The sequence below is a fragment of the Eleutherodactylus coqui genome, chromosome 8 (genome assembly GCF_035609145.1).
Source record: "Eleutherodactylus coqui strain aEleCoq1 chromosome 8, aEleCoq1.hap1, whole genome shotgun sequence".
Taxonomy (NCBI): Eukaryota; Metazoa; Chordata; class Amphibia; order Anura; family Eleutherodactylidae; genus Eleutherodactylus; species Eleutherodactylus coqui.
Window position 1 is genome coordinate 98318815 of NC_089844.1, and position 14135 is coordinate 98332949.

Sequence of the window (14135 nt, forward strand, 5' to 3'; positions counted from 1 at the left end):
TGCCAGTGGAGGATGCAGAAGACAAGCGGAGTTTCCCCGCTTGTCTTCTGCATACAGTTGTTCCCCCGCTCCACAGCTCGGAGTGGAGGATGCAGAAGACAAGCGGGGTGTCCCTGCTTGTCTTCTGCATCCAGCTGTTTTCTGCACCGAGCGTCCGGCTGTTATACAGCCGAGCGCTCCGTGCCCCCGCTTGTCTTCTGCATCCAGCTGTTTTCTGCACGGAGCGTCCGGCTGTTATACAGCCGAGCGCTCCGTGCCAGGTATGGAGAACAGAGCTGGACCGCTCCGTTCTTCATATGGAGTCTGTTATCAGGGACGGGATACAGCTCAAACAATACTATCAGCTGTATCCCACTGTGAATCCCTGAGAAGGCTCATCATCGTCTTTCAGCACACTGAAAGACAACGATGAGCGATGGCTTAACGAAATCTGCAAATGGGCAAATATTTTACACACGATTATCGCACAAAAGACGGCTTTTGAGTGAATTTTGAGCGATAATCGTTGTGTCTAAATGGGCCTCAATGTGCTTGTGTAAATTTCTTTCCTTTCTTAGAGTACTACTACTTTTCGGAGTACCAAAAGCAGACATTAAAGTGCACTTTTTTAGAGACTTTCAATTAAATATTTAATTAATATGAAATATCTAATCTATTTAAATATAGAAAAACTAATTGGAAATGAATAATCAAATACCTGTAGCTAAATTAATACAATCAAGAAACGCCATCAATCTTGTAGGGTAAACTGGAAATGGACAATCCTGCATTTGGTTTTCTCTGAGCTGCAGACATAACACCCTTTAAACAATAACCTTAACACATTATCCCAAGAGCAGGCCTTGTTTTTGGCGCTTGTCTGTCGAGCCTAATAAACGGTCTTACATACAGTTTACTTGCTGAAACACCAGTGATTTAAAATGTTTACATCACGTTTCCCCAATATACCAATCTAGGAAGGTATTGTAAATAAGTGTTCCATTATATAGATTCCAGGGTATTTAACTAAGAGATTCCAGCCATCTGGGATGTTTCAGAGGTGACGACTACTGAAGACTGTGAGGATTGTTTCCATTCAATTGATCCCAGTTACATGCCTAATATTGTAAAGCATGAATGAAGTAGCAAACTATATCATTTCAAGGTAGGCATTAAAGATGAGCGAACGTACTCGTAATGAGTACTTACGCACCCGAGTACCGCCATTTGCGAGTACTTCTGTACTCGCGCGTAAAGATTCGGGGGGCGGGGAGAGGCGCGGCGGTGCGGGGGGTAGCAGCGGGGAACAGGGGGTAGCAGCGGGGAACAGGGGGGAGCCCTCTCTCTCTCCCTCTCCCCCCCACTCCCCGCCGCAACCCCCCGTGCCGCCACGGCGCCCCCCGAATTTTTTCGCCCGAGTACGGAAGTACTCGAAAATCGCGGTACTCGGGCGAAAAAGGGGCGGGGCCGAGCACGTTCGCTCATCTCTAGTAGGCATATTATCTTTGCCGGTATGACCAGAGCTATCATACCAATAGAGTTGCAATAACCAGGTAGCTTTCTACTGTTGTTAATCAGTTACTGAAATCCAGTCTACCCCATAACTGGAAAAACAGAACACAGAAAGGTAGCATTTTTTTCTATGTGTACCCAATGTCATGGCTCACCGCCCGTGTTAGAACAGGACCAGGGCGAAACCACTGCGTCAGCCCCGGCCCATGTGGTTCACATGCTGGTGCATGTTCAGTGTCATTCCAGCGTTGGATGCAGATATGAGGACTTCGCTGCTGGTGTGTGGATGGACTGGTCAGCTGGGAGGCATGTGTTCCAGCTTGCCAATCAGAGCTTGTCTGTACACATTTATTCCAGATCCACATCAATGAAGACACCGGTTATGGTTATGGTCTGCAGGCGTTTCTAGTCTAGTTGGTGGCTCCTGTCTTGTTCGACTGTCAGATAAGTCTGCTTAGTATTAAGGATATTTAGGGTGTTGTAACTTCTATCTCCTGATTTATTGTATTAGTATTTCATCTATGTCATTGAACATCTATACCGCATATGTTGCTTTTTATTGTAGAAAACATAATCCTTATTCCAAATAAGGAGAGTCTGGGTCACCCCCCCCCCCCCATCAGTCGGGTCGTCTTCATCAGACCCACTTTTAGGTAGGATCTCACTGTATTAGTAGATTAGGGTCAGAGTTCTCATTCCCCTAATTTGTAGCTGCGTTATAAATATATATTGTGTTCTCCATGTTAGTTTACAGTATATAGATCCATCCTTTTAGGACAACAAATTACATCCAATCTAGACAAGGAGCTTTGTGTCAAACTTGAATGTAACACCCAATCAACAAGTGGCTGTCATAAAGTGTGTCGGATAATCTAGTGAAGTAGTATCATGATAGTTTACATAGTACTGGGCCCTTTACAATTAGGATAACAATAAGGGTATGTTCAGATGGCAGAATCCAATGCCATTTTTTTGACATAGATTTCGCCTTTAAAAACCACGTCAGAAATCTGTAGCCAAGCTGCGGATTTTGGCCAGGCTTTGCAAATATTTGGCAGCAAATCCGCATGTGACTTTAGCCCTTTTCAAAAGTCAAATCCACGTGTACAATTGCTCTTGTAGAATCAGTGCCAGGAAGTGACATGTCACTACTTTTTTTTCTGCATTAAAAAAAACTATTTGTGCCATATAGCGCAGATTCCCACTAAATGTAATGAGATGCAGACCCGATTATGAATTTGGCATCACATTCTGTGGCAAAAATCTGCTGTGTGAACAAACCCTAAGGCTAATTTCACAGGGATGAGCTATTCACGAACAGATATCACGCTCGCCAACATGCGACTTTCCCCTCGGCTGCATGGGGTTTTTATCTCAAAACTGCTTTACATCACTTTGGGGAAGTAGCCATCCTTCACCACAGCAGTCAGCCGCAGTGGAGGATCGCAGAGTTTCTCCCATTTTTTTCAATGGCGAGACCTCGCATTGCACTGAGTGTACCTAGTGCATGGTGCGATGCTACTGCCAGCCCCATTTAAAGCAATGGGCGATACGAGGGCACGCTCAAAGATAGGAAATGCAACGATTTGCTTCCCACAGCGTATGCGGGAAAGAAAATCGCTCATGTGTATGACCCAATTCAAAAGAATGGGGTTCATATTTGTGTGTTTCGCAACACTCAGGAGATTTTCTTGGCCGCGTGAAAACGGCCTAAGTGTCATGGAAAAGGGAGACCGGGGTAATTAATATTTGTTCACCCACTGGCTGTTATCCCATATAGGATATCAGTTAGCAATTAATCAATGATAAACACAGGTGAAAAACATATTAAAGTATAACTGTCCCTCGTAGAAAATGGAGCCTTTGTATGTATACAGACTTTTTCATAAATGATATATAACTGCAGCCCCACAGAATTCACCTAATAAGGATGAACATAGAAAAATAACAATAGTAAATGCAGGAGTGCCCCAAATTCATTAATCATTTCGCCTTTTAGCTAACTGACAGTAATATTAACAGAGGGTTCCCGTATGTTTATAAGACTGTCATAGAACTTCTATTGGTCATGCTTACATGGATGACAAGTATAGACTGCAAAGAAACCCAGATAAGTCTGTCTTCATTTTTACTGTATGGACGTCAAACCTAAACATAACTTGGGACATTGTCTGCTGTGAGGTAAGTAGCAAAAAAACAGTGAAAAAAAGTTACCAAACTATTCTCCTTGTCTTTTTATTGCTTTATCGAAAGAGCCATAACTTTATTCTTTTGCCAACACAGCGAGATGAGGCTCGTTTTTTTTGTTTTTGCAGGACCAGTTACATTGTTAATGACACTACTTTTGAGAACATATAATGTATTGTAGAACTTTTATTAACTTTTCTTTTTGGGGAGGGGGAAAAAACAATTTCACCATTGTTTTTTAGGATTTGTTCTATTGGCATTCACCATGCCATAAAAAAATACACTACATATTATTCTCTGGATCAGTATGATTACGGCACGATACTAAGCTTATTGTTTTGTTTTTTAGGTGTTACTACTTTGCACACTAAAAACACTTGCATAACAATTTTTTTTAATAGACAGAGCAGCATAAGGACTTAATTTTTGCGGGACAACCAGTAGTTTTTATTGGTACCATTTTATGTTACAGATGAATTTTTGACTGCTTTTTATTCTGCTTTTTGGAAGGTAGAATTGACAAAAAGAAAGAAATTTTAGAAGTATTCTTAAGCCTCATTTAAACATATAGATTATCGCTCGAAATTCATTTTAACGATAAAAGTGAGCAATGGTTTTACTTTTAAAGACGAATGTTTTTTTTTCTTATGAAAATCGTCGGAAAATGTTGGGCTTTTCAGTCGTTGTATTAGCATTATGTAATGTTTGCATTGAAAACTCCCCTAAAATCGCTGAACAGCTGAACGATGTCATTTTGACCAAATGAAAAGCAAACGGCCGAACAATAGATTTTAAGCACACTGAAAGACAACGATGAACGAATCTTTAATGAAAACTGCACAATGGGCACCAGATAGACAACGATTATCGCTTAAACGATGGCTTTTGAGTGAATTTCGAGCGATAATTGTTGTGTCTAAATCAGCCTTAAAGGGGTTGTCTCGCGAAACCAAGTGGGGTTATACACTTCCGTATGGCCATATTAATGCACTTTGTAATATACATCGTGCATTAAATATGAGCCATACAGAAGTTATTCCACTTACCTGCTCCGTTGCTAGCGTCCTCGTCTCCATGGTTCCGTCTAAATTCGTTGGCAGCTTGCTTTTTTAGACGCGCTTGCGCAGTCCGGTCTTCTCCTTTCAGCACGAGCCGCTTCAGTGTGCTCCCCGCTACAGCTCTTCTGCGCATGCGCAGACGAGCTGTCACTGCTTGGGAGCGCGCTGGAGCGGCCATTCTGTACCTTCCTCTGTTAGAGGAAGGTGCAGAGCTGCCGAGCTGTCCGGAGAAGCCGCCCAGCTGTCCCGCCGTCCAGCTGTCCTGGTAAGTGATGGGCCAGGGGGGCTGCCGCTGCGCCGGGCTGCGCTGGGCCGGGGGAACTAGCGCTGGGCCGGGGGGGGGGGGGGGGGGGGCTGTCGCTGCGCCGGGGGAACTAGCGCTGGGCCGGGGGGGGGCTGTCGCTGCGCCGGGGGAACTAGCGCTGGGCCGGGGGGGGCTGTCGCTGGGCCGGGGGGGCTGCCGCTGTGATGGGGGGGGGGGGGGGGGGCTGCGCCGGTTACCTTCTGCCTGGCGGTGGGTGACAGGTCGGCCGTGTTCACTCCAGGGGTCCGGTCGGCGGCTGCGGGGCGTCTGGTTGCCATGGAGACACAGCTGGTAGCGTCTCGGGAGCGCGCACGTCGGGCTACAGCAAGCGATGCGAAAAGAGCTGGCGGCCATCTTGGGAAAAAGTTTTATAAGTTGCTGAAACGCTGGAACGGTAAGTAGAAACCAGCTAGGAAAGTAATTTACAGGGGTAATTAGTAATGTATGTTTAATTAGGGGGACTGGGCAAAAAAAAAAAAATTCACTGCTTCCTCGAGACATCTCCTTTAAGTTCTTCTTTCACAGCGTTCACTGTACAGCATAAATGACCTTTTACCTTCATTTCACAGGTCAATACGATTTTAGCTATACCAAATGTAGTTGAGACCAATTACGTAGGTTTTTTTTGCTAATTTTATGGGTTTTTTTAAAGAAAAAATTTGAATTTGAATCGCTGCATTCCAAGAACTAAAACGTTATATTTCCATCAATAGATGTATGTTAGGTCTTCTTTTTTCCAGGATGAGTTGTAGTTTTCATTGATACTTTTTTTTAAAAAAACCTAGATCATCAGAATTGCTATTTTATTAATTTTTTAAGTAGTTCACTATGTGGAATAAATAACTAAATAACATGTCAAACAAAATCAAGCACCTTGAAGAAATTGTCGTTTTGCTGTAAAACTTGTCCTGCAGTTAGTTCCATCTCAGGCAGATATACAAATGATAGAGTTGTGGTGTGATTAGATGAACAGTCTTGTCACCTGAGGCCCTAAAAGTGGTTTTCCCCTTGGCCTCTAAAAAGGCTCTCAGAGGCTACTTGTGTGTAGTGGACCTCTTTACCCCCTTGTGTAGAGCTTGTTGACCACTAGATGCCTCTACGATGCAATTGAAGAGATTTCGCCCAGTTAACAGAGTTTGAGAGGGGCATTATTGGGATGCGAGAAGCTAGATGGTCATATCAATGAATTGCCCGCCACATGGGCCATTCTGACCAGACTGTTAGGAGGTGTTGGTACCAGTGGATGTGTGGGAGCACAAGGTGACCAGGCTCAGGATGCCCTCGAAAAGCCACCAGTAGAGACGACTGTCTAATCATCCAACAAGCATAAGCAGCTCCAACTGTTTTGTAGTCTGCCATCCAGAGACAGGTGGCGCCAACTCATATGACAGTCAGTCACCCCTAGTAGTGGTACGAAGGACAATGACAGCTCAGCGATATGTTCAGGACATCCTGCAGCCACATGCGTTCCTCTCATTGCGGTTTCCAAGGGGCATTTTCCAGCAGGATAACGCTCAAGCACACATAGAAAGGGTATCACAGGAATGCCTCTAACCTTGCTATACTTTTGTAGCCTGCCCAATTGTCAAATTTATAACTAATAGAAGATGTAGGAGGCCACCTGGTATGCCAACTTCAATAGTCTATGAGTTTGCATGATCTAGGGGCTCAGTTAGAGCAAATGTGGACCGATATGCTGCAGGATGCCAATCTGGAGCTGAATGCCTCCATGCCTGCCCCTATGACATCTAGCATTCAAGCTAGAGGCGGCCCAACAGGGTACTAGAGCCTCCCTTAAAGTGTTTCGCAATAAATAATCCTTTTGCTCTGATATTGTAATCACTTACTTATATAAAAACATTACAAACACACAGAGAAAGTTTCTTTCGATTCTAACAACTCCTTCTAGGGGCTTGATTTTTATTTTTGACAAGGAGTGTATCCTCATTATTTGGATAATTATGAACACAGTGATAACTATTAAGTGTATGGGATTTTTTTTTTTTTTTTTTTTTACACTTTTACACTTAATTTTTTTCAACTGAACTGTATTGAACTTTTTTGATGTCCTTTTTTTGTCCCTCAAGTTGGTTGAATATGCAATCATTTGATCGCTAGCATAGTATACTGCATTACTTCTGTAATACAGTTAAGTATGCATATACTCTCATAGTAACATAGTAACATAGTATGTAAGGCCGAATGAAGACATTGTCCATCTAGTCCAGCCTGTCTATCCTACTGTGTTGATCCAGAGGAAGGCAAAAAACCCCAAGGCCAGAAGTCAATTAGCCCTTTTGGGGAAAAATTCCTTCCAGACTCCATAATGGCAATCAGACTGTTCCCTGGATCAACCCCTAATAGTTCCTACCTGCCTATATACCAGGATTGACGCTTAACCTAATATTTATATCCTGTAATATCCTTCTTCTCCAGAAAGACATCAAGTCCCCTTTTAAACTCCTCTATGGATTTTGCCATCACCACTTCCTCCGGTAGAGAGTTCCACAGTCTAACTGCTCTTACAGTAAAGAACCCCTTTCTGTGTTGGTGATGAAACCTACTTTCCTCTAATCGTAGCGGATGTCCTCTTGTTACCGTCGTGGTCCTGGGTGTAAACAGATCGCGGGAGAGATCCATGTGTTGTCCCCTCATGTACTTATACATGGTTATTTGGTCGCCTCTTAACCTTCTTTTTTCTAGAGTAAATAGTCCTAATTTGGACAGCCTCTCTGGGTATTCCAGTCCCGTCATTCCATGTATTAGTTTAGTCGCTCTTCTTTGAACCCCCTCAAGCACTGTGACATCTTTCCTGAGCACCGGTGTCCAGAATTGTACGCAGTATTCCATGTGAGGTCTGACAAGTGCCTTATATAATGGAAGGATAATGTTCTCGTCCTTCGCCCCTATACCTCTTTTGATGCACCCCAAGACTTTATTTGCCTTTGCAGCGGCTGACTGGCATTGGTTACTCCAGTTTAGTCTATTATCCACTAATACCCCCAGATCCTTTTCCATATCACTTTTCCCTAGTGGTACCCCATTAAGTGAATATTTCTGACATCCGTTCCTCTTGCCCATGTGCATAGTCTTACATTTTTCAACATTGAACTTCATTTGCCATTTTTCTGCCCAAGCCCCCAGCTTATCCAGGTCCGTTTGTAGCCGCACATTGTCCTCCGTTGCATTAATTATATTGTATAATTTTGTGTCATCTGCAAATATTGATATTTTGCTGTGCAGCCCCTCTATCAGGTCATTGATAAATATGTTGAACAGAGTGGGGCCTAATACTGAACCCTGTGGCACCCCGCTAGCGACTGTGGTCCAATCAGAGTACGAACCATTTATTACCACCCTCTGCTTTCTATCGTTGAGCCAATTTTTTACCCACTTACACACGTTTTCGCCCAGTCAGAGCTGCCTCATTTTGTATATTAGCCTATTATGTGGCACGGTGTCAAAGGCTTTAGAGAAGTCCAGATATACAAGATCAATAGATTCTCCCTGGTCCAGCTTAGAGCTTACTTCATCGTAGAAACTGATCAGATTTGTCTGACATGAGCGACCCTTCATGAATCCATGTTGGTGAGGAGTTATTCCCTTAATCTCCTTGAGGTACTCATCGATTGCGTCTCTCAGAATCCCCTCGAAAATTTTTCCCGTTACTGAAGTGAGACTTACTGGCCTGTAGTTACCAGGCTCACTTTTGCTCCCTTTTTTGTAAATTGGGACCACGTTGGCAATGCGCCAGTCCAATGGTACTACTCCGGTCTTGATAGTGTCTAGAAATATTAGGTATAGCGGCCTAGCTATCTCGTCACTTAGTTCCTTTAGTATCCTTGGGTGTAATCCATCTGGGCCCGGTGATTTATCAATTTTAGTTTTCTTTAGACGCTTCCGCACCTCCTCCTGCGTTAGGTATGAGATATTTTGTGAGGGGTTCGTTTTATTCCCCTGCATCTCGTGTGGCATTTCCTTTTCTTTGGTGAACACACTTGAGAAGAAACTGTTTATTAGATTTGCTTTCCCTTCGTCATCATCAATGATTTCTCCTGCATTGTTTTTTAAAGGGCCAGCGCTCTCCCTGCAAATCCTTTTGCTGTTTATGTAGTTGAAAAATAGCTTCGGGTTGTTTCTGCTCTCTTTTGCGATCCGTCTTTCTGCTTCCTCCTTGGCAGTTTTAATCGTATCTTTGCATATTTTGTTTTTTTCCCTGTATGATTTTAGCGCTTCTTCGCTGCCTTGTTGCTTTAGTAGTTTGAACGCTTTCTTCTTTTCGTTTATTGCCCCTCGTACCGTCTTGTCGAACCACATTGGTTTCCTTTTAGCTGAGTTTCTTTTATTTTTAAAGGGAATGAACTGCTCACATGAGGCGATTAGGATCCTTTTGAACTTTTCCCATTTTTCCTCCATACTGATATTTTTGAGGATGTTGTCCCAATTAATGTTACCGATAGTAGTTCTAAGCTCATCAAATTTTGCTTTACTAAAGTTTAGTTTCTTTGTCACTCCCTGATAAGGCTTCCTATTGATTGACAGCTGGAAGTTGATTATATTGTGGTCGCTGTTCCCCAAGTGCCCCTCAACCTGCACCCCCTTTATACGTTCCGGTTTGTTAGTTAGCACTAGGTCCAGAATGGCTTTCCCTCTTGTTGGTTCCTGCACAAGTTGGTTCAGGTAATTGTCTTTAATTACTCTCAAGAACTTATCACCCCTGTGAGATTTGCAGGTTTCGTTCTCCCATGTTATATCTGGGTAATTAAAGTCCCCCATGATAATTACTTCGTTTCGTTTTGACACCTCTTCTATCTGCCTTAGTAGTAAGTCTTCAGTTTCTTCTGTTGCTTTTGGTGGTCGATAGAAGACCCCTATCAGGATTTTGTTATTTTTTCCTCCCTGTATTTCTACCCACAGAGATTCCACCTGTTCGTCTCCTACCCCTATATCCTCCCGTAGCCTCGGCTTCAAGTTCGATTTGACGTACAGACATACCCCTCATACCTCTCAGCATATTAGACTCTGCTTAAAGCAGAGTGTGATAAGGTGCGCTACATGGCAGAGATGGAGTCCCTTGCCAGACCGCGGGCTGCCATAAAAACCCATCAGCGTCTCACAATAGCATTGCTTGCAGCCAATGGGTGACAGCGGAGCCCCCTTGTAACCAGGTTACATGCTGCGATCGCTATTGATCACGACACAGAATCCAGTGTATCAGATCATAGTGTGTATTAGCCGACCGTGAAAATGGCGGCCAATATACGCTCGTGTGAAAGAGCCCTTAGAGTGAAAAATATGGTATGTTTGGCTGCTTCTTGGAAATAAAAATGCCAATGTGATGTGTGAGAATGATGATCAGTACAAGGGATGGGGACATATATTCGCATGTGCCATAAGCAGTTTTGATTGCAGCTGCCAGGGAAAGAAAGATGGTGGTATAGACCTAGCAATGGATCATGAATATCCTAGCAGAGGACCTCATGTTAAAAATCTAGTCTCTCTTAGCCTATTAGCAAAAAATGGACACCCTGCTTAGTATAAAGAATGTGTTTTTGAATGACCTCCCCATGTTGGGCTAATCAGTGAGTTTATTAGCACCCACAATCAACATTTAATTAGATGGTTTACATAAAAACAACAATTCCTACTTTTTTTGATAGTGACACTCACCTCCTACGCAGATCTTCTGCAACCACCGCACGACAGCTGAAAAGATAAGCTCGAAGTGACTTTAGCTGCTGCCTCAGTCGTACAACTTGTGCTAATGCATCTACATGCTGATAGAGCAACGGGTTCTCTTGCTGCACGTCAATCAATGGCTCTTCATACACGTACTCCAAGAACTCTTTCGCCTGCTTGGATACCTGAAAAAAGAGGGCACTTTGTCTACACAGTTTTTATTGAAACCCGATGTCTGTCTTTGCTTCTATTGTACAGGTTATGCTGATTAAACACCCTTCATAATCCCAGAGCCGAGAAGTATGTAATGCTGGCAATAACACCTGCCTCACAGACAGAAGGCTTTATTAAAAAAGTGGCTTTTCATTCTTTTTGTGAACAGCATATTGAATTATTTTTGAGCTGAAATTGCAGATTGCAGACAGGTTGCATATATTAAACAGCAGCCAAAGAAAGAACGAACAATATTTCCTGTAGGAAAGCACTGTACTATGATTATCATATGCAACTTTTTTGTAATAATCCTTGCAAGCAAGCAGTAAGCAGTTTCTATGAAAGGGAGCAGATCCGTCCTATGATGGAAATAAGCAGCACCCAACGGACGACATTGAATACGTTGTTCTGTTTTGTCCAGGATTTTATACTGGATCTATGCCTGAGCCTCCAAAGCAGATATGAACAGTGTTAGAGGGGCTGTCTGTGACTTTGGCCATTTTTTAATGACCTATTTTCAGCATAAGACATCCATCGATGATTGGCAGAGGTCTGCCGCTTGGTATCCAGGCCAATCATCGGATACTTGGCAATGCTGTAAGTATGACCAGAGCTGGAAGTAGATTGAGCCACCTGTACTGCAGTGGGCCGGATTCACAGGCAGGTACAGCTCCTACTGAATTCAATGGGAACTGCGCCTGCACTATTAACCCAGGTCACTACAGTATGGATGGTGCAATCTGTTTCCTGCACTGGGAATCAGCTGATTGGTGGGGATCATAATCAGTGGACCTCTTCCAATCATATATTGATGTCCTATCCTGAGGATACATCATCAATAAATAAATGTCCGAAGTCCCGGACAAGACATTTAACAGGTAGACAAACAAAGCAATGGGAACCTACGGAAGTTTGACCTTTAAAATGGAAATGTCTGAACTATGTGATTGACCAGCACCTTAGGGTACTTTTACATGGGAAGTTATCAGTCCTGTGCTTTCACAAATAAGCGATAATCGCTCACTGAATGCAGATGCAACATGCCGAGATATCTTTTGGCCACCTGCCTCAAGAGTTAACAAGCAGTCTTTCATAGATGAACGACCGTCTGTTTATACGGGCCGACAGTCGCTTTTAAGTGAGCTAAAAACTAAGCAACTTCGACAAGTGAATGATTTTCACTGTTTCAGTGATTACTTGGGCGATTATTGACCTATGTAAAAGTGCCTTTATTTAGCTAAAGTTTGCATGTGATGCCATTGGTTATCTACTAATCTGTTCAAGTATTAAACCCCATGCAATGAGATACACTGGTTACTTGGGGAGCAGGTGCAATGTTGGCATTATTTGATCACTTGTACTATATATTGCAATACTTAAGTGTTGCAGTATATAGTTATTTTTAGTGTTGCCTTGATAGACATCTAAGCATGCCCTCCGGGCTGCTATGTCGACCCATCGACAACCCCCAATTGTACTGTGGGGGGTTCCGATGGGGTGTGGGGACGGGTTTTACCATGGCATCTAAACAGTTAACTGCCACGATCACAGCTAACTGTAATTGCGGCAGTTACGGGTGGCCCTCTTTAATACACCCTTCATCACTACATGATGTAAATATACATCATGCAGTTATGAAGTGGTTAATGTGTCCAAGTATTATACCCAATGCACTGAGACACTGCACTTGTTACTTGAGGAGCGAGTGCAATGTGTAGAGAGGCTGAGTGCAACTTTTTGTAAGTGGGCAGGAATCATTGCAGCATGCCTGTTCCTGGCCAGAAAAAGAGGAAACTATAGAAGAAAACGTTTTTTACAGAGCTAAAAGGCAGAATTAATAAATACAAAAGATATTGTGCAGCACTATGCCTGGAATACTGTAGACTGCAGGCAGGCTTATCCCTCATACTCAGTAGTCCTAGTAAGCTATGCAGGTGAATACGGCTTTTCCACGGTCTTCAGCTGCATAGCTGAACAAGAATAACTGAGAGGATTACCCTTTCAAGATCCTTTTTCTATTAAAAGCATCCCGAGTCTGTTAATGAGAAATGTATTGAAGTAAAAAATCTTAAAATTGCAATTAAAAAATGTAAAAATAATTACATTTTAATACATATATATTTATAAAGCTCCCAGTGAAGTCAATAGGGGCTGTAGAAATACATATGCTGTAAGCCCCTCTGTTAGCAGACACCTACCTTGCATAAGCATTTAGCAAAGACTGTAAAGTAAAAGATTGGGGGATTTTTACCCGACTCCTTGTGTATATTCCTGACAGAATCATTAACCCCTTCCAATCCACTGTCTGACGTCTAAAGACATTATGATTTAAGGCTGTACAGCTCCAATATTGGAAAACATCCGTTGAGGTTCTCTTACTGTATATTGCCAGCCTCTCTGCTGTCAGAGCCTACCCAACGTGTCACCTCATGCAGTACTGGCTTTAGCCAGCCTATAGCGCTGTTGTAGAACAGCAGAAAAAGAGTAAGCCCCCTAGGAAAACCAGGATACAAATTTGATCGGAAAGGGTTAAGGGTCCATTTAGACCTGCGATTTGTCGTCTGAGCAAGCAAACGACTAAATAAAGTCAGAGTTCGCTCGGCAGCCTGTTTATACAGGCAGATACATGGTTGGCTCGTTCAGACGAGAAATCTTTCAGTTGTTCACACTCACTGTATAAGTGAATGCGAACGACTAAGCGATTGATATTTCAACCGAATGATTAGTGAATCAGCCAATGATGATTTTTATGCCTGCTCGAATGAAAAGCGAACGCTTTATCGTTTGATCATTTACACTGAATGATTATTATTCATTTTCGCTCATTGAACAATTTTTGATCAATAATCATTCTGTGTAGATGGACCTGAAGGCCTCAGGTCCACGGGGCGGGTTGGATTCTGCATGCAGGAGCCGATATCGGAATCTAACCCTACCTGTGGCCGAGGACCAAGCTTATCTGGGTCTTCTTTTTTCTTCACTGCGGATGTGTGTGGAAGCACCGTTCGGGGCACAAGCGCAGTAGAGCTTTTTTTTTCAAACTCCTACTTTCCCACGGGATTTCCCATGGAATGCAAATCGGACGGCTTCCATTGACTTCAATGGAAGCCGTCCTTGTGGAAACCGCACTGAAATGGAGCATGCTGCAATTTGATTTCCGTATCCAAAGATCTGCAAATCAAATCCGCATGCTTTAATTCAGG

The 14135-nt window shown here is 43.1% G+C and overlaps 1 protein-coding gene across 3 annotated transcripts in view; it reads right to left on the reverse strand.

Annotated features, from left to right (window-relative positions):
- The window catches only part of PLEKHM3 (pleckstrin homology domain containing M3), a 180317-nt gene that overhangs the window by 68376 nt on the left and 97806 nt on the right, over window positions 1–14135 (reverse strand). For all 3 annotated transcript variants that reach the window (XM_066576110.1, XM_066576111.1, XM_066576112.1), the window contains exon 5: window positions 10711–10904. In XM_066576110.1, the coding sequence (XP_066432207.1) occupies window positions 10711–10904 (194 nt within the window). The remainder of the gene's footprint in view (window positions 1–10710; window positions 10905–14135) is intronic.